The sequence below is a fragment of the Myotis yumanensis genome, unplaced genomic scaffold (assembly GCF_028538775.1).
Source record: "Myotis yumanensis isolate MYYU_CA2020_CCGP unplaced genomic scaffold, mMyoYum1.0.hap1 SCAF_5, whole genome shotgun sequence".
Lineage (NCBI taxonomy): Eukaryota > Metazoa > Chordata > Mammalia > Chiroptera > Vespertilionidae > Myotis > Myotis yumanensis.
The window spans coordinates 84,398,472-84,424,361 of NW_027223756.1; the positions used below are offsets into that span (position 1 = coordinate 84,398,472).

A 25,890-nucleotide genomic window follows, 5' to 3' on the forward strand; every position below is an offset into this window, starting at 1 on the left:
AAAGACAATGGAAGAAAACCGTTATAGAAATGTTGTAGTAAAATATAGAAATGTTTAAAAATTCTTAAAGACTGTCTAAAAACATTAGGATGGTTTTTGAAACTTAAAGTGTGATATTAAGGACACATTCCCCACTGCCCTGAAGCATGTGTACCCCAGAAATAAAGATTTAAACGGACTCAGAGTGACTTGTCAAGATAACCATTTGTGTGAGTGATATACTCTCCCTAACCACATGTAGCCCCTCACCCTGTTTGAGATTAACATGTATGCATTGACGTAATTCATTGATAGCCACCTGAACTGCTATGGGTGCAGAGTAGGCTTTAAAAATAAATCCCGGCCAGCTAACGATGCTCGCCTGTTGAGACAGCCACAAAGGCATGTCCTTTTGTCAGTCCAGCAAGCGACCCCGCTCCACAATCCTCTTCCTGCCAGACAACAGAAGAACAGCTAGTAACTCCTGATCGAGACGCAACCAAGCTGGTGAGGAACTCTGGCCCCCTGCATCTGAACCAGACCAGCCCAAGTGCCGAACCACAAAGGACAGCACCACCGGGATCCCCAATTAAGTCTATACCTGCAGCATCAGGAAATTGAGTGTGTAATAAAATGCTGTGTAATTTGCAACTACATATATTTTATGTGGTGTAATTCCTCCAGCAGGTAATTGAATTATTTTGCATACGCTTAAAATTTAAAGTAAAGCTTCTGGTCATTTTGGTCCTAAGCCTGTCCTTGGTCCTGCTAGCGTGGAGTAGCCTCTTTGCTAGCAACTACTTGAATGTCCCAACTCCTGCACGGTTAAAATTTATCAAAAGGGACGCCTTAGAAAAATGCCCCAGATCCTTTCCCGGGATCTACATGGGACAAGAAACATTTTAGGAACAAAGGATTATTCCCAGTGTTTGTCTTTTGAACACCTTAATTAGACCTGATCTTAAACCAGAAAAGAATGAATGACACCTCACAGTGGATTACCACCACCTTGAAGCTATGGTTCCACCAAATAAACTCCTATTCTCAGGCCCCAACTTTATGGGAAACACTTCTAGCTCGTCCTTGAACAAAGAGGGCTAGTTTCCCTATAGAGAGCAATATAGTTTGTTTCTTTCCAATCTTTTCAGTGTTCATGCAAAAGGACACTATGTAAAGTATACTGTTTTCTCTCCTCTTTGACAAGCACAGGAGATGTTTTGAAAGATGCTTTTCCTCTCTCGTTCATTTAAAAATAAATCCTGCTCTAATTTTCATGTCCATGGTGCTGTGCCACCAGCACACGTGATGGAGAAGAGAACCCTAGAGAGCTGCTGTGACTGACCCTAACCCGGCCGTCCCTGCTCTGAAATGGGACCCAGTGAACAGCAAGATTAGTCACCTCCAGGCAATCATGCCACAGGATGCCCTGGCTAATAGTTGACCTCATCTGTACATTTTTAGGCCATTGCCAATGGTCTGGCTGTCTGGCACCAAGAGCAACAACTCCTAATCGAAGATCACCCTTTGGGATAAAGCACTCTGGAATAACCCTGCTCATAATTACTCAGAAAGAAGAGAATGTCACACGTCTCTGCACGTGAGACAAATGAAACCGCAGGGCTTCATTTCCATCACAGCGGGATAAATTAGTGCAAGTTTCTGAAACATACTGACACTTCAGGTGCACTCAAAAACAAGGGTGAGGGAACCTGAGGTTGTAGTACCAAGACCGGGAGGTGTCCCTATGCTTCATGGGAGGATGTAATAGGGTTGTTAATACTTCTGTGCACAGACATGGAAATATCCCTGCTATCCTGTGGGCTGAGAAGACTGCAATACTATTCTGTAAAATTATGCTATATGTTACCCTGTAAAATAAATTATATGTTAATTACATAATTTTTCCAATGATCCAAAATATATGCTAAGATATCCTACTGTACTATATATTACCAACCCTATACAAATATACTAAATACACCACATTCTACATCATATATACACTAGAGGCCCGGTGCACAAAATTTGTGCACTGGGGATTGGTGGGGGGGTCCCTTAGCTCGGCCTGTGCCCTCTCGCAGTCCGGGACACCTCCCTCCTGACCACCCACCTGCTTGCTGCTTCCTACCGCTCAGCTTGTTGCTCCTTAGTGCTGCTGCTAAGGCTCCCACCACCACCGCTGCACTCGCCAGCTGCCCTGGCCCCTGCTGTGGGTCGGAGCTCCTCTGCTACAGCAAAGGTTTGGGTTCCATTCTGCCAGGGCACCTATTTAGGTTTCAGGTTTGATCCCCAGTCGGGGCTGACTGCTGCTCAGGAAGTGACTGAGGACCGTGTGCTCTAGTCATTCGGTGGGGAGCTGGGGTTCCATTGCCAACTTGGCCCACTCTCATCCTCACTACCCCCGCTCCTACATCAAGGACGACTTCAACTATGGTAGCTGCGTGGCCTCCGCCAGTGTACACATATGCATGGGTAGGTCACCCTCTCCATGGCTTGCCAGGCGTGGCTGCTGCACAGTCGCCCCAGAGGCAGATTTCCGGGTTCCCCGGGAGAACACTCTCCACGCCAGACTCCCAGGGACAGCTGGGTTGTAGGGAAAGCACTTCACCTGGAGCAGAGCACCCATCCTATGCAGGGCTCGCATCCTGCCCTCAGAAGCCCCAGCGCCAAGGTGGTGGGCTTTGGGGCTGCTGGGTACCGCCCCCCCCCCCCCCCCCGCTGCGGGTTTGTGTCTCCGATCCTGCCCCCAGCAGCCCCAGCACTGTGGTGGCGGGGCTTGGTGCTGCTGGGTTCAGGGCCCCTCTGCGGGTTCGTGCCTCTGATCCGGCCCCCAGCAGCTCCAGCGCCATGGTGGCAGGGCTTGGGTCTGCTGGGTGCCGGGCCTGCATGTTTGTGTCTCTGATCGGGCCCCCAGCAGCCCCTGCAAGAATAGGGCTTCCTCGGGTCAATCGCACCACCAAGCCCCGCCGCCCAGGGCCACACACGGGAGTCCCGCCTCCCAGGGCGGCATACAGGAGTCCCGGCTGGGGGTGGGGCTTAGATGGTACACGGGGGCCCAGATGGTGGCTCTCGCTGGCCCACCCTGTCTGCAGTATGCAAATTAGTCACCACCTTTGTTGGCGGTTAATTTGCATATCACACTGATTAGCCAATGGGAGGTGTAACAAAGGTATGGTCAATTACCATGTTTGTCTATTATTAGATAGGATACACAGATACACATAGATACACACACTATATAATAATTTTGCACTATATGATCTATATCTAGAAAGAGTCAGGGTCCCTCACGTCTAAAACGACCAGAGGCTTGACTGAACACCAGGCTAGAGAACTGAAGGAGCAGGATGAAAGGTCACCATAAAGGGACCCCTGCCTGGATCAGGGGAGTGCCCATCCTCCATACTGCCAGCGGCTCTAGCCCAGGCCATCCAGTGCCCCAGAGGAGACCCCCAGCAGGATCAGGGGGCGTGGCTGGCCTCCAAACCGCTGTTAGCCCTAGCCCAGGCCGGGCAGCGCCCCAGAGGAGACCCCTGCCAGGATTGGGGTAGTGGCTGGCCTTCAAACTGTGGTGGCCCTAACCTAAGGAGGCCTCCTAGCCGAGGACGCCTGAGTCTGTTCTAAACTAGAGCCGGGTTCTCCCTGTGAACAACTTAGAAGCTGCTAGTGTCTAACTGCCAGTCTGGGAGGTGGAAGTGCATCCACTGTCCACCAAAAAGTAGGACCATCGAACTGTTCACAGTCTCAGTGCAGTCACAGGTCTGTGGCTGACGGGGTGGAGGCCAGACCAAAATAAAACAGCAGAAACGTGCTGCCCACCTCGGTGGGTGCAGCTGCAGTCCACGTGGCCTGGGCAGTGTAGAAAGCGCTACCTTCTCCCGGGTCCTGTGCTGGCACTGCTGCCTGGCTCACCCTCAACCCCCCCTGAGTCCTGACAGCGAAGTGTGCAGGGCATCCTGAAGGAGTTGTGCCGTTCTGGGTGCTTTTGCCCAAAGACACCTTTTGGGATAAATTCAGAGCCACATCTCACTTCCCGTGAGACCGGAAGAACCATGTAAAGGGGATTCAACAAAAGCTTTTCACATCTCTGTTTATTCTTTTGAATCCTAAAACAACCTTAAGAAAAGCATTCGGGCCACCTAAGAGAGAATGCACTTTCTGGACAGAGCGTGCAGGATTCTTTTGCCCAACGGGTTAAAGGGAGCCGAGAGCTGGCACAGTGGAAACTGCCCTGGTGCCCTATGCGGAGACCGCGGGAATGGGGTTGCAGAAACTCCATAAGCCTCTTGCCACCTTCTCCTTCACCAACCACACCATCCAGATCCACCAGGACTGGAGGCAACTGGGAGTTGCAGCCATGGTTTGGGACGCAATAAGCAAATCCTGGGGGGCCTCTGAAAGCACCTGCAATTGATTATAAGACTGGTCTTTATTTAAAAGTAAATAAAAGAACAGCTTTGTTGAGATACAATTCAAATACTGTACATGTCACCTAAAGTGTACAATGAACTGGTTTTTTAAAGTAAATTCAGAGTGGTACAACCATCACCATGCTCAATTTTTTTAAAAAAATTTCTTTATTGGTTAAGGTATTACAAATGTGTCCTCATTTCCCATTAGTCCCCGATCAATTTTTAAATATTTTCATGACCCTATCCCCTCCAAAAAAAAAAACTTCTACCCACTAGAATTACTTTCCTGATCATCTTCCTCAAAACAGATTGCATTTTAAGAGTGGGTAAAGGAAAGTTGAGGGAATTTGAAATACTGCACAAAGGATATTGTAAAATGACAAAGCCCAAAGTGAAGATGATGTGTTTTCTTTTTTAAAAAAATAATTTTTATTGATTTCAGAGAGAAAGGGAGAGGGAGAGAGAGATAGAAACATTAGTGATAAGAATCACTGATCAGCTGCCTCCCACAGGCCCCCTATTGGGAATCAAGCCTGCAACCCAGGCATGTGCCCCTGACCAGAATCAAACCTGGGAGCCTTCAGTCCACAGGCCAGTGCTCTCTCCATTAAGCCAAACTGGCCAGGGCCATGTGTTTTCTTTAAGTTCTGCATGGTTGTAATGGTCCCCAAGTCTATACTAATAAAAGGGTAATATACTAATTAGAGTGGTCGTTTTCCAGATGTCCTTCCAGACAAAGCTGCAGCAGCTGGATGGGAGGGCCAAGGCTCAAGCAGCCATGGACGACTGCGAAGGGCTGAGGCTCAGACCTGCAGTGGCAGCAGCAATGGGGTAATGGGAGTGGTGTCTTCCCCTGATCTGGCAGGTCTCCTCCCACAGAGGGAGGCCAGACTGGGGGCTGAAACACAGGCAGTTAGGGGCTATCAAGCCAGCAGGGGGACAAGTTAGGGGAGATCAGGCCAGTAGGTAGAGTGGTTAGGGGTGATCAGTCAGGCAGGCAGAAGGGTTAGAGGCAATCAGGCAGGCAGGCAGGTGAGTGGTTAGGAGCCAGCCATCCCAGATTGTGAGGGGGATGAGAGAGGGACATCCCCCGAGGGGTCCCAGATTGGAGAGGGTGCAGGCCGGGCTGAGGAACGCCCCCCTCCATGCAAGAATTTGGGGCACGGGGCCTCTAGTCTATAATAATAAAAGCACAATATGCTAATTAGACTGGAAGGAAGAATGACCTTCTGGACGAAGCTGGGGCTGCGAGGGCCAAGCCCCTTGCATGAATTTCGTGCATTGGGCCTCTAGTACATTATAATACAGTACACAGAACCAGTTGTTGTTGTTTTTTTAGTTTTTAATTGATTTCAGAGAGGAAGGGAGATGGGGCGAGAGATAGAAACATCAATGATGAGAGAGAATAATTGATCAGATGTCTCCTATACACCCCCAACTGGGAACTGAGCCCACAATCCAGGCATGTGCCCTTGATCGGAATATAACCTGGGACCCTTCAGTCCACAGGCAGACAAACTATCCACTGAGCCAAACTGGCTAGGATCGGACAACACTTTTTATATAGATGCAAAAGCCTTAACAAAATACGAACAAACTGAACTGAGCAATATATAACATGACCTATACACCATGACCAAGTGAGATTTGACCCAGGAAAGAAGGGTTGGTTTTGCATTTGGAAATGAATTAATGTAACATACCATTAATAGAATAAACCTCAAAAATGACAAGATCATCTCAATTGAGACAAAGCACAGGCCCTTCCCCACTGGAAGCTCAGCAGGGACAACAAAGGGCCGCCTGTCCTCACTCAGCTGCCAACTCCTCACCTGCAGGTTCATGGACAAGGTGTCCACCACCTCCCTGAGGTCTCCCCTGTGCACAGGCCTCCCTGGGTCATACCCCCTGAGCCTGTCCTCACCCAGCCTTTCATCTCTGCCTCTCACTGAATGTGCCTTGATGGGGATGGGTGGTAGCCTGGGGACCTTGAACCACTGACAGGTGACCTTGGGGACCCAGGAAAACACTGGAACCTGTTGTAAGACCATGGGACCACTGTTGTTATTTTATATTGTTTTTAAAATTTGCACACACTGTTTCTAGAGTAGTTATGAGTTTTCAGTAATGCAGTTACACCACCACTGCCGGGGATCTTGTTCCAGCAGTAAGAAGTGTTCAGTAATCTGGAGAAGGCTGTGTGTAGATTAAATAGGAGTCCAGAGATGAAGCATAATTTTGAAAGGCATTTGGGGGTCAGAGGAGCCTAGTTTAAAGGAAACTAAGATCTAAGTTCTGCCCTAACCGGTTTGGCTCAGTGGCTAGAGCGTCAGCCTGCAGACTGAAGGGTCCCAGGCTCCATTCCGGTCAAGGGCATGTACCTTGGTTGCGGGCACAACCCTAGTAGGGGGTGTGCAGGAGGCAGCTGATCAATGTTTCTCTCTCATCGATGTTTCTAACTCTCTATCCCTCTCCCTTCCTCTCTGTAAAAATAAATAAATAAATAAATAAATAAATAAATAAATAAATAAATAAAAGATCTAAATTCTAAGGTCTAAGGTCTAAGGTCTCCTCATCCCAGGACCCCATGCTTTTTATTAACACAACTCAGTCCTGAGGCGAGGCAGAGATATACACTTTACAAGCATTGTAAGAATGGGGGAATTAGCCTAAGGCTGTTCAGGTATTTGGCCAGTTAGAGGCAATAACATGTAGATTAATTTGCCCTTTAGCTATCTGGCAGCCAAGCAATCATCCCTTTTCAGATTTGGGGAAATGCCCTCAGCCATTCCCAGATTCAGCCCTGCTGTCATGCTGGAATTGGTCCCCCCCCCCCCCCCCCCCCCCCCCCAACACCACCAAGACAGAAAACTCTCTATCAACCAAAAGGAACACAATTGTGGTGGCTGTTTATACTGGATTTGTTACAGCTTCCTCTAAACCTTTACCTTTTTTATTTTCTTATTTAAATATTTTTTATTGATTTCAGAGAGGAAGGGAAATGGAGAAATAGAAACCTCAATGATGAGAATCATTGATTGGCTGCCTCCTGCACGCCCCCTACTGGGGATCAAGTCTGCAAACCAGGTGTGTGTCCTGACCTGAAACCGAACCATGGCCTCCTGGTTCATAGGTCGACACTCAACCATTGAACCACACTAGCCAAACCAAACAACATGTGGATCACCATGTTGTTTCTCAACCTGGCCGGGAAGCTCAGATGATTAGAGCATCATCCCAATGTGCCAATAGCAGGTTAAATCCCAGTTCACACACAAAAATCAACCAATGAATGTATAAATAAGTAGAATGATTGATATTTCTCTGTCTCTGTCTCTCTCTCAAATCAATTATATTTAAAAAAAATAAAAGAGAGCTCTAGCTGGTTCGGATCAGTAGATAGAGCCTCGGCCTGCCAATTAAAGGGTCCTGGGTAAGATTCCGGTTAAGGATGCTTCTATCTCTCTCACCCTCTCCCTTCCTCTCTGAAATCAATAAAAACATATTTAAAAATAAAAAGTAAAAGAAAGCCATACTCCATCACTAAGAACAGCTTCTTTGGAAGAGAGACTCTAACTTTGTTTTCCTGCTTGGTTTGTATTCTTTGACAATATTCCTAAATTTATGAACTTCAGTGGACTCATAGAGGAGGTAACTTTTCAAGTAATAAATGATTAGAAATTACATACATATCACTTTTTGGAAATGCACCCAATACCCTGTAGGAAATATTTCAGTATTCATATAACAAGAAAGGCAAAAGCTGTTCCAGAGGAGTTGCAGGCCTTGCACTCCGTGCCAGCCCTAGACATACCTGGTTGAAAAGAAAAGGTCACACATGTCCATCATCACACAGAGCTACTCCATGACCACGATGAATCAAGACAACAACAACAAAAAAAGGCATTCATGTCTGTATGCCTGATGGAAGAGTACAAGTTTCCAAAGAATATCACAGAATCCAATGCAGAAAAATGTCTGTCTTCCCTGAATGGCAAACAAATGATCTGTCACAGGGCAAAATACAATAAGAAACTAAAAAGAAAACAAGAAAACAAAAAACAAACAAACACGATTGAAGTTTTTAATATTTTGAACGAATAAGAAAGCAGTCTGTGTCAAATTAATATAAAAAATGTAATTTCCCTGCGAAAACATGTCTGAGTTTATACACACGTGATAATTGTGACTCAGATTGTATGATTAAGTGGAAAAGATTAGATGTCAGTCTGAAAATACATAATTACATTGGGACATTTAAACATATCTCAGGAAACAATAAAATGCAATAGCTGTGAGCGTAAGAGTGATTGGCAAACAGTTCGTATTTCTTTAAAAAGTACAGAAGCATTGATTACAGGGGGAAATGCACATAATTTTAATCACATCAAACAAAGATAACTGAAAACACTGAGAGATTAGGCTCAGCTCATGGTTTCCTGAGGAGGAGTCTAACCATGACCTCTTAGTATGTAGGTTGACATTCAACCACTGAGCCACACTGACTGGGAGATATATATATGACAATTTTTAAAAACAGTGCCTGGGACTTGGAAAGAACAAATTACATGATAGCTATTTCGACCTCAGGTGAGGAACATTTCCTTCATCTATAATATGGTAGAGAAACTAGATACAATGACTCTATAATAAAACACAGAAACCTGATCATTTTTCCTGTGACATCATCTTCCAAAAAACAATTATTATCACATTAAAAAAGTTTTCTGGACCAAGAGAAATAAAGTGTCTATTTCTTTGTCTCCTCCCCTATCAAGAAGAAGCCGTTTGTCTTTCACCTCTCTACCAATGCTCTCAAAAAATTTCCAAATATTATCCAAGATTTTGGTTTCTAACACTGGAATAGTTTTTTATTTACATGTTTTTATTGATTTCAGAGAAGGGAGAGAGAAAAACATCAATGATGACAGAATCATTGATTAGCTGCCTCCTGTAATGGCCCTAATGGGGATCATGCCCGCAAACCAGGCATATACCCTTGACCAGAATCAAACCTGGGACCCTTCAGTCCCCAGGCTGACTCTCTATCCACTCAGCAAGACTGGCTAGGGCTTAGTATGTCTTTTAATTACAGGAATTTCTCAGCTCAGAACCTAGGAGGGTAGAGGGACAATTGTATTTCCTTATAGAATATACTGTAGGAGGAGTAAGGTTGAAAAAGCAAACTAAATTTGGTAAATGTGAATTTGGAGCCATTATAAATACTGTCTCAAGACCAGGGCTTTCTTAAACTTCTATAGCTTCATAAAACAAAAAATTATAGTGATATTATTATTCTTATATACCTGACTCTAAGAGTTTGGGATTGCATGGAACAAATTTCCCGTATGCCATTCTAGCCTGGTCTATGAATTAAATTGACATGAGACACATTTGTTGCAGGCGATGGGAACAACAGATGTCTGACCGGCAGGGTCAGACCAAACCTGGGTTCAGCGACCTCGGTACTTGGGTTCTGGCTAAGAATGAATTAGGAGCCAACACCCCAAACTGAAAGAGAACATTTATTTGGTAAATCACAGAGATAGAAGAAGTAATTCCTAGAACAGATGGGCTGAAGAAACAAATTATAGAGGTAAAGGAAGGTCCCTTGGAGCTTGGAAGTGAGGAAGCTAATGGTAACATTCCTAGGGTGTTTGTGTGTGTGTGTGGGGGGGGGGGGGGATGGCAAGGAAGGGTGTAGGAAAAGGAATGGGGATGCTCTCGGGTTTCTCAGACCTAAGGGTTTTAAGGGTAGAGATTTTGTTTTAAATATATTTTTATTGATTTCAGAGAGGAAGGGAGAGAAAGAGATAGATAGAAACACCAATGATGAGAGAATCATTGATCAGCTGCCTCTGGCACACCCCCTACTGGGGGCTGAGACCGAAACCCAGGCATGTGCCCTTGACCAAAATCAAACACTGGTCCCTTCAGACACTCTATCCACTGAGCCAAACTGGTTAGGGTGAGGGTGGAGAGTTTAGGGGAGGTCCCAAGGGAAGAGCTCAATAGAATATTCTTCAGTTTTCCAGGTGTGTCCTTTCAGGGTTGAGGTCACCAGTGATTGATTGGCAGGCACCAAGGCAAGGGCTCATTATTCAATGCAGCTGGTCCTCAGGCTGATTTTATTGCTTTTCTGGGCCTGGAGCTGAAATAATGCTGAGGAATAGAGGTTGTCTACAGGGAGGAAAGATCAAGGGCCCCAAACTGTGTGGATATGCAGGGTGAGGAAGTCACCCTGGGGGAGGGTCCCACCCTACAATGGATTGTTCCTTGCTAGGCACCTGGGGCTTTTCCACCCTGGTGACCTTCTGTACTGGCCCTGCTTCCTTGCTCCGCTCATGCCTAACTGCCTAACACAGGTTAACAAAAAACAAAACCTTTTTAATTAGGATTTTTTTATATGCAGGAATTTCACAAAGATTTGAGATTCAACTAGTGGTCAGAGAAGTGAGACTTCGATGACATCTGGCTGTGAGGAAAGGCTAGAGGTCTGGAGCTTCTGGGGTTGTGGGAGGCAATTCACTTGAAGGTGAGAGGAAGAAATGTTTGTTAAGCAAAGGTGGTCCAGTTAATAGAGAAGTCTCTTAGGTGAAAAAGTATCCTACTGCCCTGACAGGTTTGGCTCAGTGGATAGAGCGTCGGTCTGCAGACTTAAGGGTCCCAGGTTTGATTCCGGTCAAGGGCATGTACCTTGGTTGCGGGCACATCCCCAGTAGGGGGGATGTAGGAGGCAGCTGATCAATGTTTCTCTTTCATCCATGTTTCTAACTCTCTATCCCTCTCCCTTCCTCTCTGTAAAAAAATCAGTAAAATATATATTTTTTAAAAGTATCCTACATAATAAAAGCCAAATATGCAAATTGTCCTCTGTGAAGGAGTCTGGCGGGAGTCTGACCACTTGCTATCATGTGTGCTGACCACCGGGGGGTGACACAGAATATCACGGGCATCGGCAATGGAGCACTGGCAGCGGGTGGCAGTGAAGGCACTGCCAGCCCAGAAGGGCCCTGAAGAGAGCAGGACTATGGTGGCACGGTGGAGCAGGTGAGCCAGCAGCACCAGCCCAAAGCGAGTGTGAGTGGGCACCCGATGGTCTGGTAGATGGAGACCAGCAGCAGCGGCAGGGGGGTGAGGCCGGCACCTGGCTCTGAGGCGCTGGGGAGCCAGGTGGGGCTGTGGGTGCAAGTGCGGGGTGCGAGCATGAGGGCCAATACCCACCGGCCACCTCAAGGGACTCACAGGGGCACAACTTCATGCACCTGAAAACTTAGTCTCTGACAATACTTCTCTTTCAGGTATAAAGGTCCCTTTTCTTATGTAAATTTCCTTTCTAATTGCTGATTATCTCACAAATGGGAAATGTTCTACTTGGGGGGGGGGGGCAGAGAAGTAAGAGCTAAGGGTTTTTCCTGAGTCTATTGGGTTTTGATTGCCTTCAACTCAAAATAAGCCACATCCAAAATGGTGGAAGGAAGGAAGCCCCTCCTTCAGAGAGGGAAGAGGAAAGCCCAAAGGGACTAGGAAAACAATAAGGGAGAAGAGGAGAACCTCAGGTACCTCACGTGTGGTTTGAGCTCTGGAGTGGCTATAGTGACAAATCAGAGGGGATAGTGACCAACCAGAGGGGATGTCAAGGCACAAAGAACTACAGCCCTTATAAGCCATAGAAAAAAGGGACATAGTGGGATTCTCTCCCCCTCCCCACATGGGAGTCTGTGCTTGTTGCTCAATAAATTTCCATCTTTACTATACCATCTGTTGTCCATGGTTTCATTTTTGGACTCTACCTGAACAAGGACCCAGGAATCATGCTGTCCAGAAAAACACCACACATTCCAGTCCAACTTTTGAGTTTCAATGGAATATTTTGAGGTGGCATGTTCTGAACCCCTTCAGGATGTAAAATAAATTCTTTCAGGTTACATGCATAGGTGACCAAGGCAGCATTGTAATATGGGTGTGGTCCATCCCTCTGTCACAGAACCCGTGCCCTTTCCATAGCCCCAGATGGGTGAATCGATAGTAGTTGGGTTTCAGGGATGGTGGTGTCCAGTGGGAGGAAGTAGATGGGCTTGATGATAAAAGCATGAGAATGGAAGATTGGGGTTAGGAGAGAGAAATCTGATTGGAACCACTTGAAATAAACTCGGGGACTGAAGGAAGAAATATTTTCTCAGACACAGCAACTAATGATTTCAGGTAAGGACTGTTTTTCTGACCAAGAAGCTGCTTAGCTGGCTTCATTTTCTTTGAGCTTCCAAATCTGGAGGAGCAGTTGTCCAGCTGAGCTCTGACCGGCTGCCGGTAGGGAAATGGGCTTCTCTTGGCAGCTGGAATTCAAAGGTCAGGAGACTAGCAGGACTCATAGGCCACCAGCAAAGTAAGGGCTGAGATTTCTGGGGCATCTACTTCTCACTGCAGAGCCCAGCTTCCCGAAGAAACCCACCTCAGTCCAGTCCTTCATTCAGGGCCCACTGGTGGTTGAAGCAGCTCTGGCAGGACTCCTGGCAGAAATCAACTATCCCATCTGTCTGGATGACCTGAGAGCCTGTCACTATCAAAGGTGGGCACAATGTCTGTCACTCCTGCACTGCTGGTGGGAATGCAGACTGGTGCAGCTACTATGGAAGACAGTATGGAGTTTCCTCAAAAAATTAAAAATGGAACTCCCATTTGACCCTGTGATCCCACTTCTAGGAATTTATTCCAAGAAACCAGAAACACCAATCAGAAAGGATATGTGCACCCATATGTTCATAGCAGCACAATTCACCATAGCTAAGATCTGGAAACAGCCTAAGTGCCCATCAGTAGATGAATGGATTAGAAAACTGGTACATCTACACGATGGAATACTATGCTGCTGTAAAAAAGAAGAAACTTACCATTTGCAACAGCATGGATGGAACTGGAGAGCATTATGCTAAGTGAAATAAGCCAGCCAATGAAGGAAAAATACCACATGATCTCACTCATTCATGGATAGTAAAGACCATTATAAACTTTTGAACAATAATAGATACAGAGGCAGAGCTGCCTCAAACTGATTGTCAAACTGCAGTGGGAAGGCCAGGGAGGGTTGGCGGGCAGGAGGGAGGGGGGTAAGAGATCAACCGAAGGACTTGTATGCATGCATATAAGCATAACTAATGGACATAAGACACTGGGGGGTAAGGGAGGCCAGGGGATTGTCAAGGGAGGGGGCGTGGGGGGGAGAAAGGACACGTATGTAATACCCTTTATAATACTTTTAGCAATTAAAAAAAAATGTCTTCACTCCTACATCCATCAGTCCTGGGCTGATCTACAGGACAGGTTCCCTTGCCCTGTGTGCCGTCACCCATGCGAAGAGAGGCATGGGAGCAACACCCAGCAGGAAGGATGGTGGACATCACCAAGCTCCTCTCGACCACCAGGGGCAAGAAGAGGCAGGAAGAGGTGCTTGTGGGACAAGCACAAGGTACTGACCCTCTTCTGTGAGGGGGACATACAGCTGTAGTGTCCCCTGTACACTCAGTCCCGACCATCAGGTGAGGCCCATGCAGGAGGCTGACTCTCATCATAGGCAAAGGCACAGCAGTTACATTGAGCCCCTGAAGAAGCAGGTGGCAGATGTTCAGAAATTAATAAGCACTCAAAGCAAAAAATAAACAAAACTCTTAGAACTGAGAGAGAAGGTGGAAAACCAAAGGCTGGAATTACTCTGTGAATCTGAACACCTGAGGCGGTTTTCAGAACATGATCAAGAAGCAGATCTTGCCCTAACCGATTTGGCTCAGTGCATAGAGGGTCAGCCTGTGGACTGAAGGGTCCCAGGTTCGATTCCAGCCAAGGGCATGTACCTTGGTTGCGGGCACATCCCCAGTGAGGGGCGTGCAGGAGGCAGCTGATTGATGCTTCTCTCTCATTGATGTTTCTAACTCTCTATCCCTCTCCCTTCCTCTCTGTAAAAAATCAATATTTTTTTTTAAAAAGCAGATCTTTCAAGATTAGCTGATAAAGAAAAGGCTATTGAAAAGAAACTCAGAGCTAATATAACTGCATTTCCAAAGTACAAATCCACATCCAAAGACATATTAAGTAAGGTAGTAGAGTGCACTGCACTGAGGGAAGTGGAATGGCTGTTTATTTATCTCCCACAACTTCCATTTCATGCTCCTTCTCCTCTAGCCTGAATGAACTTTCTGGAGAGCCCCACAAATACACTCTTATTTCCTTTTAAAATCCATCTCATCTTTCAAGATCCCAACCAAACAAAACTTGTTCTCTGTAAAACTTGTCCAGACAAGTCTTTTCTTTCTAGTTGAAAACTCCTATGAAACATACTACCCTTAATATTTAGTTGCAATATTTATTACACTGCCTTGTCTTATTTTGCATGACTACATTGAAGGTGTTGGGTCCTACAATACAGTGTCTTCTGTCTCCCATCTGATGTTCAATAAATACATGCCTACATTAAATACACTGTCCAATGGATCTGATAGGAAATAATAAATCCATACAAGTAGCACCCTATCATTTTCTAATTCGCATCTGCAAGTGAAAGGGAAGATGCCTCCCGAATACAAATAATTTCATTTCCTACCTATAGAACATATCTCTTGTTTTTGCCCACACCATATCTCTTCTCTCTTCTTTTGTAACAATACTATTTTCACGGGGGACCCACCATCTACCTCTGCATTAAGTCTCAATGGGAACATTTTTCAATAGTCTTCCCCCTCCTGTGGCCTAGGGTTGGTCATGGAAGTAAAGGGATCTGGGCAATTCAACTCTGTGGGTAGTAAAGCCAAGGGAGACCCTGGTTATCGCAGATCCATTCCAGGCAGACCCTGACAGGACTTGAGCTGCCCTTGTTGGGTCCTTTCACAGGCCTGTGTTCATCTGCCCCATTTCAGAGAAATGCCTGCCTTCCTTACATTAGCCAGGGTTGGTTTCACTGCTTGCAAACAATTAACCTCCACTAAAAAGCCTTCACCTTTTGAAGTCATTGAAGTGTGAGCGCCTATGGGATGGCAGATCATTTTTAGCTTTTTATTGAATGGTAGAATTTATATCCATAAAATACCAAAGCAGGCAACTTACTCAGATTGAAAGTGATTTAGCTATGTAATTGTTGCTACAGATCCAAGAACTCTGGCATAGCTTAGCATCAACCAAGAAGGTTTTAAGAAAAAAAAAAAGAACAATTTACTGCATGCTTTTTTGTAAATCTCTCAATTTACTTATTCATTTTATTTCCATACATTGTCAGTTCATGAATGCCACACTTAAAAATTTAGAAACAATCAAATTGTCTTTAAAGTTTATTTCATTCTCTCAGAGATATACTTTTAAAAATATATTTTTATTGATTTCAGAGATGAAGGGAGAGAGATAGAAACATCAATGATGAAAATTATTGATTTGCTGCCTCCTGCACGACCCCAACTGGAGCCCACAACCCAGGCATGTGCCCTTGACCAGAATTAAACCTGGTAGCCTTCTGTCTCCAGGCCAATGTTCTATCCACTGAGCCAAATCGGCTAGGGCCACATTGTCTTTAAATATGAGTCTCAAATCTACTTCCAAGTAAAAAAGGAGGAATTTTTAGTCTTATTAGGAATTATTTGGTCATTATTTACTCAAGATTAATTGAACAATGGTAAATTTTTTTAAAAAAATATTTTTTATTGACTTCATAGAGGAAGGGAGAGAGATAGAGTGTTAGAAACATCAATGATGAGAGAGAATCCTTGACTGGCTGCCTCCTGCACATCCACTACTGGGGGGATCGAGCCCACAACCCAGGCATGTGGCCTTGGCTGGAATCAAACCTGAGATCCTTTAGTCCACAGGCCAACGCACTATCCACTGAGCCAAAATGGCTAGGAATCCATGGTAACTATTTACCATCTAAGCTCTCGTAGGGCTGGAACTGTATTTCATGTCTTGCCTGATGGACCTCATATAGTGATAACATCACAGTAACATTTCTATTAATTTATTAATCCAAATTAGTCTTTAATGTCTCAACTTTGCATTTTTCAAGGTCACTCATTTTATTTTGTGCCAGCAGGGTAACTCAGTTAAATCTAGGCACAAATATGTTTCCCCTAAAAGTGTTGCAATATACTTAAGAAAAGATTTTTTGCAATTATGCTATCACTCTGTACACTGTAAAATACGGCACTGTATTCTAGTAATCTATTTTGGATCCATCTAAGAAAGGAGACTCAAAAATCCTTGCATTCCTACCATGCCTGCCTAAATTCAAAACATCCCATTGTTCTCCAAAGTCGGTTTCCTGGGGATGATAGCCACAGGTCTTCCCATGGGACGTTGGTGGCTGGCCTGCCTGTTGTAGCTGCTCCAGGTCCCACAACCCTTCAGAGCCAAGGCAGGAGACCTGCAAGAAGGGGAGATTCGCCCCACGTGCCCAGGCAGGATAGAGTGGAGCTCAGCGGCCAGGATGCGCATGGAGCCAGGACTGAGAGGCCAGGTGCAGGTCAGGTGAAGTGCTCAGTTCCCAGAGCAGATGCGCACTGCACATAAGTTGGCCACCTCCCTCAGCCCGGGCATCCCAGCAGCCACCACACAGCAGCCCACCCCAGTGGAGACCTGGGAAAATAAGGTGGAAGCTGGCTGGATGGGGACTCCATCCCACCCTGGTGTCTCCTCCTACAACCCCAGGGCCCAGGCCAGGCCCTCTCAAGAGGCTTATTTCCATCATGTCTTCTTTTATGTCTTCCGAGATGTGTGATACAACTGAAGGTTTCCCAAATTGCTTACATCATAAGGTTTTCCCCCAGTATATGTTCTTCCATGCTTCCTAAGAGACTTGGAGAAAGTGAAAGCTTTACAACAATCCTTTCATTCCTAGAGTTTTTCTCCATGTGTGCTTAAATGTCTGGGTGTGTGCAGAAGGCAACCAATTGATGTGTTTCTGTCACATCAATATCGCTCTGTCTTTTTCTCCAATTTCCACTCTCTCAAAGGAAAAATATCCTCAGGTGAGGATAAAGAAAGAAAAAGAATTAGGATGGTCAAAGGCTTTTCTACAATCTTTACACGATAGGGCTTATTTTCAGTGTGAGTTCCTTCATCCATTATGATTTCTCTACACTATGAGTATTTTTGTGAATTTGAAGGGAACTGGAATGAAGAAAGTCTTCCCCACATTGCTTACATTCATAGGGTTTTTCCTTATTATGAGTTCTTTCATGACATCGGAGGGAAGTTGAATAAGAGAAAGCTTTACCACAATGGTTACACTCATAGGGTTTTTCCCCAGTATGCATTCTTTCATGATTTCTAAGGAAAGAGGGATAAAGGAACATTTTACCACATTCCTTGCATTCATGAGGCTTTTTTCCATAATGAGTTTTTTCATGTTCTCTAAGACATTTGGTAGAAAAGAAGGCTTTCTCGCATTCCTTACATTCATAGGGTTTCTCCCCAGTGTGTATTCTTTCATGATTTCGAAGAGAAGCAGAATATCTGAAAGTTTTCCTACATTGCTTACATTCATAGGGTTTCTCCCCAGAATGCATTTTTTCATGATTTCTAAGAGATGTGGAAAAACTAAAATGCTTACCACATTGCTGACATATATAGGGCTTCTTCCCAGTATGTATTCTTTCATGACTTCGACAGGACTTTGGATACCTGAAGGCTTTTCCACATTGCTTACATTCATATGGTTTTTCGCCAGTATGAGTTCTTTCATGATCTCGGAGGGAATCTGAATAACAGAAACCTTTACCGCAATGCTCACATTCATAGGGTTTTACCCCAGTATGGATTCTTTCATGACGTTGGAGGTCACCTAGATCAAAGAAAGTTTTGCCACAATGCTCACATTTATAGAGTTTTTCCCCAGTATGAATTCTTTCATGACGTCGGAGGGAAGATCGGATATTGAAAACTTTACCACATTGATTACATTCATAGGGTTTTGTCCCAATATGAGTTCTTTCATGTTTTCTCAGGGCATAGGGATGACAGAATGTTTTAATAGATTCCTTACACCCATGAGGCTTCTTTCCGTCATGCCTTCTTTTATGTCTCGCAAGAGAGCTGGGAAAACTGAAGGCTTTCCCACATTGGTTACATTCATAGGGTTTTCCCCCACTATGAGTTATTTTATGATATTGGAGAGAAGTTGAATAAGAGAAAACTTTACCACAAAGCTTACATTCATAGGGTTTTTCCCGGGTATGAATTATTTCATGAATTCTAAGAAAAGAGGGATAAGAAAATGTTTTACCACATTCCTTACATTCATGAGGCTTCTTTCTGTCATGACTTCTTTTATGTGCTTCAAGAGAGCTGAGCCAACTGAAGACTTTCCCACATTCCTTATATTCATTAGGTTTCTCGCCAGGATTTCTAAGAGAAGTGGAACTGAAAGCTTTGCCAGATTTCTTACACTGATAGGGCTTTTCTGCAGTGTGTGTTCTTTCATTTTCTCCAGAGTACTTGGAAGAACTGAAAGCTTTGTCAAATTGCTTACTCTGATATGGTTTCTCTCCATTATGAGTGTTTTTGTGAAGTTTAAAGTAACTGAGACGACTAAAGACTTTCCCACATTGCTTACACTCATACAGTTTCCCAGGAATATGCATTCTTTCATGATTTGTAAGGGAAGCTGAATAGTGGAAAGCTTTCCCACTGGGACTGCCTTCATGTCTTTGAATATGTTGGTGAGGCTTGAAAGGTTTCTCAGGTTCCATAAATTTATAAGGGTTTTCTTCATATTCCTGACACAGGTATAGTTTGAGTCCAATGTGAGAGCTCAGGTGGTTATTCAAGGATAAATAATCCATGAAGATTTGCCTACACAATGTGGCTTTAGGTTGTTTTATTTTAGTAGGAGTTTCCTTCTTCTCATTATGATTTGGAATCTGGCTGAAGTTTTCTCTGCATTGACAACCATCCTTCCTTGTACAGAGTCTCTCTACCACATGACTGCTGTAAAAATCAGAACCATATTATTAATAGTGTTAACGATTTAATATTTATTAATAGCATGACAATGACATTTTTACTGTTTTCAAGGAAAGTGCCAGGTTTCTGTACCTTCTGATTTTTGAAAGTGGATATCCTAAAACCTCTGAAATAGGCTGAATCATAGATATTATAAAAACACTTATATTTCTTAATGGTACTTCTACATATTGTTTCGAAGTGTATTTATTGTTTATACACTAAATATTAGGTCATATTTCAGAAAAAAAAATTTTGAGGAGATTATTCTAAGAGTCAATAAATTTAAAACTAGGCTGATACAATTGGATTACCTGTTTTTAAGAATGTTTTGTGGCTCAGTGGTTCAGCATGGACCCACCCACCAAGGAGTTGCCAGTTCAATGCTCCAAAAGAAACCATGGCCAAACTGCAGACTTATTAATCCCAGTACAGGGCATGCAGGAGGTAGCCAATCGATGTATCTATTTCTCCCTCTCACCTCCATATATTAAAATCAATAAAAATATATTTTCACACCATCGGCTCTGACCTCTGAACCAGGAGGTCACAGTTCGATTCCCAGTCAGGGCACATGCCCAGGTTCTTGGCTTGATTATGAGTGTGGAACGTACAGGAGGCAGCCTTCAATTATTCTCTCTCATCATAGATCTGTCTCTCTTTCTGCCTCTCCCTACCTCTCTGAAATAAATTTTAAAAATTAAATTATAAATAAATAAAATAAATATGTAAAAACATGTGTAAAAAAACACAAAAGTGCTCTTAATGCTTTCTCATGTCAATGCGACTCACCTAAGATTCATCCCAGGATTTTCATGCTGATCTTCATTGACATGGCCTTCACATTTGTCTTCTAAAATACATGCTAGAAAAAGCATTATAAATTATTAAATAATATAAAAAATGGTTAGGTTTTAGATACACAATGAGCTGTGATCATTCCTAATTACCAATGTATTCCCTTTCGATATTTCAGTTCTTGAAACAGCATTGATGAGCAAGCAACACTAGTTTTCTAATTCACTAAATAAGTAACAAGGTGTTGCAGGCCAGAGTTGCTATGTGGTTAACGGTCAACCTATGAACTGGGAGGTCACAGGTCAATTCCCAGTAGGCCCAGTTTGCAGGCTAGATCCCCAGTGTGAGGCGCACAGGAGGTAGCAAATCAGTGATTCTCTCTTATCATTGATTTTTCTATCTCCCACTCCTTCCTCCCTAAAATCAATGAAAATATATTTTTTTTTAAAAAAAGAATTTGCTATAACTACCTACTGATGCCAGGTTCCAGAAGGTTTCCAGCATCACATCTGTGTAGAGTTTCTTCTGGGTCGGATCCAGGAAAGCCCACTCCTCCATGGTGAACTCCACATTAACATCCTCAAAGGCCACTGAGTCCTAAAACATCCCACATATGCATATAGGAGAATGGGTGAACAGACAGCACTGGGGATATATACATAATTCATAAGAAGTTCACATAGGCCCTAAAGTGTTTGGCTCAATGGATAGAGCGTCGGCCTGCAGAGTGAAGGGTCCCAGGTTCGATTCCAGTCAAGGACATGTACCTTGGTTGTGGGCACATCCCCAGTAGGGGGTGTGCAGGAGGCAGCTGATCAATGTTTCTCTCTCATCGATGTTTCTGACTCTTTTTAAAAAAATATATATTTTATTGATATTTACAGAGAGGAAGGGAGAGGGATAGAGAGTTAGAAACATCGATGGGAGAGAAACATCCATCAGCTACCTCTTGCACACCCCCTACTGGGGATGTGCCCACAATCCAGGTACATGCCTTTGACTGGAATCGAACCTGGGACCCTTGAGTCTGCAGGCCGATGCTCTATCCACTGAGCCAAACCAGTTAGGGCTGTTTCTGATTCTATCCCTCTCCCTTCCTCCCTGTAAAAAATCAATAAAAAAAATTTTTTTTAAAGAAGTTCACATAGGACATGTGTTCCCCAATATTCAGTCTATCACTTGATTGTAAGACCATTATTTATTTGCCACACTCCCTTCCTCATGAACACATGAAATTTATTGATATTATTTTATTGTGATCACTTCAAGTCTTCATTGCTCTCTAATGTCAGGGTAAAGAGCACCTTAAACAACTTCTATATTAATAAATTAAAATACTCCTATTTTAAGCTCATCAATTCCTTGTGAGAAGACTCATCTCCATTATAACCACCATTTGATGCAGCAGTCCATGAAGCATACTGTCATATCTGCATAAAGTTTTAATGACTATTGTAGGGAGTGCCCGAGCCAAGGGTCATCGGCTGAGTCAGCAAAGCCATGTCCTGGAGACATACCTTGCCAAAGGCAGGAATGTTGTCAGTCCTGACATTTAGCTCAGGCGCCAGGGGGTGGGTGTAATATCTATGTTCAGCCAGGTGACAGGTGTGGATGCAATTATCAGGGACCAGTCAGGCCTGGATTATGGATTATGAGAAGCCACAAGAATGAAGAACTGCAGCTTGATCTTTTACCATGACTTCACATAATTTCCTTTGTCTCAAACTGTAGTAACACTTTCTGGTGTCCTGCTGTATATAATAAATGCGCTGCACTAACTTGGGTCACTCACTGTCTCTCCATCCGAGAATAGTGTCCCACCTGGTCTCAGCTCTCCCTACTGTCTCTTTCTTTTTCTCAACACCCAGTTGCCCCTACTCAGGACTCATCCACTCTCTAGCCGTGCTGGTCCCAGCCAGGAGAGAAGACTCATAACTATGAATACAATAAGGGCCTGGTAGCTTTCTCTTCTATTCTCATCACCAACAGGCAGTGTGTGGAAACTCAACTTGGAAGAAAATGCACTTGGCCATATTGTCCAGAAGTACTCCAGATTCTTAGAAGTAGTCAGATACACCTGAATGAATGAAAATATTCCTGTGAAGGAGTATGAATGATCATTTATTTTTTATATTATTTGTTAGTAACTCAGTTTGACCTTCTTTTGCCTCTCTCATTTCATGGAGATAGGATGTTAGAGTTAGAGCTCAGGCATGAGCAAGATAGGGCAACTTAGCTTTCTACAAAAGTCCTACTCTTGAGCCTGAGGGTTACTTCAAACTGATTTTTAGGACACATAGACATATATTGAAATCATAAGATCACACTCAAAAGAAGTCTTTCCGGCAGAATTGTGACACTCTAACAGGGGCCTGGACCTTGAGGAATAATTTAAGACTTGGCATGTGCAAGGCCCTTTATTGAAATCTGCAATATTTTCATGTTGAAGTGGCACATGATTCCAATATACATAAGGGGTCTTGGGGGTACTGAAAATATCAGACAGAGAACTGTAAAATTTGTCTAAACACTATGTTCCACACCTGAAACTAATATAAAATAAAATAAAATGTAAATTGTAATTATAATGTAAACTATAAGCAGCAGCATATATGGTGTTTATGGGTAGGAAAAATGAAAATCATTAAAATGTCCATACTACGCAAAGCAATCTATAGATTTAATGCAATTCATATTGAGATACCAATGGTGTATTTCACATAACTAGTACAAATATTCAACAATTTATACGGAACGACAAAACACCCTGAATAGCAACAGCAATCTTGAGGAAGAACAAATGTGGATGAATCAGACTACCTAATATCCAACTGTACTACAAGGCTATAGAAATCAAACCAGTATGGTCCAGGCATAACAACAGCATATAAATCATTGGAACGGAACAGAGAGCCCAGAAATAAACCCATGCCTTTATGGTCACAGAATATTTGACAAAGGAGGCAAGAATACACAATAAAGTAAAGATAGTATATTCAATAAATGATGCTAAGAAAATGATAAAGAAGGAGGAGAAGAAGGAGGAGGAGGAGGAGGAGGAGGAGGAGGAGGAGGAGGAGGAGGAGGAGAAAAAGAAGGTGCCGAAACCGGTTTGGCTCAGTGGATAGAGCGTCTGCCTGCGGACTGAAAGGTCCCAGGTTCGATTCCGGTCAAGGGCATGTACCTGGGTTGCGGGCACATCCCCAGTGGGGGGCGTGCAGGAGGCGGCTGATGGATGTTTCTCTCTCATCGATGTTTCTGACTCTCTATCTCTTTCCCTTCCTCTCTGTAAAAAAATCAATAAAATATATTTTAAAAAGAAAAAGAAAAAGAAGGAGAAGAAGAAGAAACTAGAACAGCATCTTACATCATACACAAGAATAAAAGACTTAAATGTAAGACTCAAAACCATAAAAATCCTAGCCAAAAAAACTGGCAATAAAATCGTGGACATTTCTCCTAGCAATACTTCTTCTGATATGTCTCCACGGGAAAGAGAAAAAAAGAAAAAATAAACAAATGGAACTGCATCAAATGAAAAGGAAACCATCAACAAAATAAAAAGGCAAACAACCCAGTGGGAGAACATATTCACCAATGACACCCCTGGTAAGGTGTTATTACCCAAAATTTATAAAGAATTTATACAACCCAACACCAAAAAAATAATTTTAAAAAGGTGGTGGGTTCAGTTCCCGATTAGGGCACATGCCCCAGTTTTGTGTTTGATTCCCAATTGAGGTGTGAATAGGAGTGAACCAATAGATGTTTTTCTCTATCTCTCTCTCTTTCCCACCCTAGCTACCTCTCCAAAATCAGTAAAAAACATACCCGCCAGTGCGGCCTTAAAAACATGAAATAAAAAACAACATAGAAAATAGCTTATATATTAAAAAAAAAAATGGACAAAGGACATGGATAGATACTTCCACAAAGAGGACATAGAGTGTCACCATGGAGTTTCCTCTAAACTTAAAAATACAACTGGCTCCTGACCCAGTGACTTCACTTCTGGGATTATACCAAAGACATTCAAAGCACTAATTCAAAAGAAAATAGGCCCCACTGCGTGCATTGCAGCATTATTTACAACAGCCCCGATTTGGAAGAAGCTCAAGTGCCCATCAGTAGGCGAGTGGATAAAAAAGCCGTGATCCAACTCAATTGAGTATTACTCAGCCATAAAAATGAAGGGAATCTTACCCTCTGTGACAGCACGGATGGACCCGGAGAGCATTATGCTAAGTGAATAAACCAGCAAGAAAAACACAAATATCACTTGATTTCATTTACCTGTGGAACCTAAGGAAGAAAAAAATGCTAACCAAGTATAAAAAGACTCAAATATAGAGAACAGACTGACAGCTGTCAGAAGGGAGACTGGATGAAAACAGGGGAAGGTATTAAGCAACACAAACAGACTCTGACAGCAGCATGGGGATTACCAGAGGGAAAGGGGGTGAGGGGGGGTGTGCAGAGGTAGAAGGGGGAAAAGGGGAGGATTAAATAGTGATGGAAGGAGACTCTGGGTGGGGAACACACAATACAATCTACACTAATAAAAGAGAAACATGGTAATTGGCGTACGACCGCTACCCTTCCCATTGGCTAATCAGCGTATCCTTATGCAAATTAACTGTCAGCCAAGATGGTGGCCGGCAGCCAGGCAGCTGGAAGCGAACATGAGGCTTGCTTGCTCCAGGGACTGCAGACTCCAACGTTCCCCGCCTGCTGCTGCCTGGCCTCTGAGCTGGCAGTTTGAAACATTCTAACAAATATAGGCCTGGATCTCAGAGCTGGAGTTATACATTGTTTCAATTATAGAACCGAAACAAACCAGATACCTGCTCTCAGAGCTAGAGCCAGAGCTGAAGCTGGCCCAGAATAAAATAAAAAAAAGGAGCGGTTGGGAGCTTCAATCAACAACCGCCAGCCTGAAAGCAGCCCTCAGCCCCTCACCCAGACTGGCCAGGCACCCCAGTGGGGACCCCCATCCTGAAGGGTGTGTGACCAGCTGCAAACAGCCATCATCCCCTCACCCAGGCTGGCCAGGCACCCCAGTGGGGACCCCCACCCTGATCCAGGACACCCTTCAGGGCAAACCAGCCGGCCCCCAGGCCTCTGTCCTATATAGTAAAAGGGTAATATGCCTCCCAGCACCGGGATCAGCGGAGCAGCGAGGCCTCCTGGCACCGGATCAGCGTGACGGGGGGCAGCGCCCAAACCCCCTGATCGGCCCTGCTCTGTGTGTGACAGGGTGTGGCGCCCCAACCCCCCCACCCCCCCACGGGCCCTGCTCTGTGTGTGACAGGGTAGAGCCATAACCTCCCCAACGGCCCTGCCCTGAGTGTGACAGTGGCTGCGCCCCAACCCCCTGATGGGCCCTGCTCTGTGTGTGACAGGGTGCGGTGCCCCAACTCCCACCCCCACCCCCCCCCACCCCCGCCCCATGGGCCCTGCTCTGTGTGTGACAGGGTAGAACCATAACCTCCCCATTGGCCCTGCCCTGAGTGTGACAGTGGCGGCGCCCCAACCCCCTGATCGGCCCTGCTCTGTGGGTGATAGAGGGCGGCGTCCCAACCCCCTGATCTGTCCTGCTGTGTGTGTGACAGGGGGCGGTGCCCCAACTCCCCTATCGGCCCTACTCTGTGAGTGACAGAGGGGAGCTCCTCAACCCCCTGATGGTCCCTGCTCTGTGCATGACAGGGGGCAGCGCCCCAACCCT

The 25,890-nt window shown here is 44.5% G+C and overlaps 1 protein-coding gene across 2 annotated transcripts in view; it reads right to left on the reverse strand.

Moving 5' to 3' along the window:
- Nucleotides 1–15,492: 15,492 nt before the first annotated feature.
- LOC139010978 (zinc finger protein 14-like) overlaps nucleotides 15,493–25,890 on the reverse strand; it is a 29,111-nt gene continuing 18,713 nt past the window's right edge. The window contains exons 2-4 of one of the 2 annotated variants that reach the window (XM_070416116.1): nucleotides 20,636–20,762; nucleotides 20,160–20,232; nucleotides 15,493–19,352 (exon numbers count right to left, since the gene is read on the reverse strand). In XM_070416116.1, the coding sequence (XP_070272217.1) occupies nucleotides 17,489–19,352; nucleotides 20,160–20,232; nucleotides 20,636–20,762 (2,064 nt within the window). In that variant the 3' untranslated portion in view covers nucleotides 15,493–17,488. Of the gene's footprint in view, nucleotides 19,353–20,159; nucleotides 20,233–20,635; nucleotides 20,763–25,890 lie in introns of those variants that run through there. The other variant, XM_070416117.1, reaches the window with a different exon arrangement.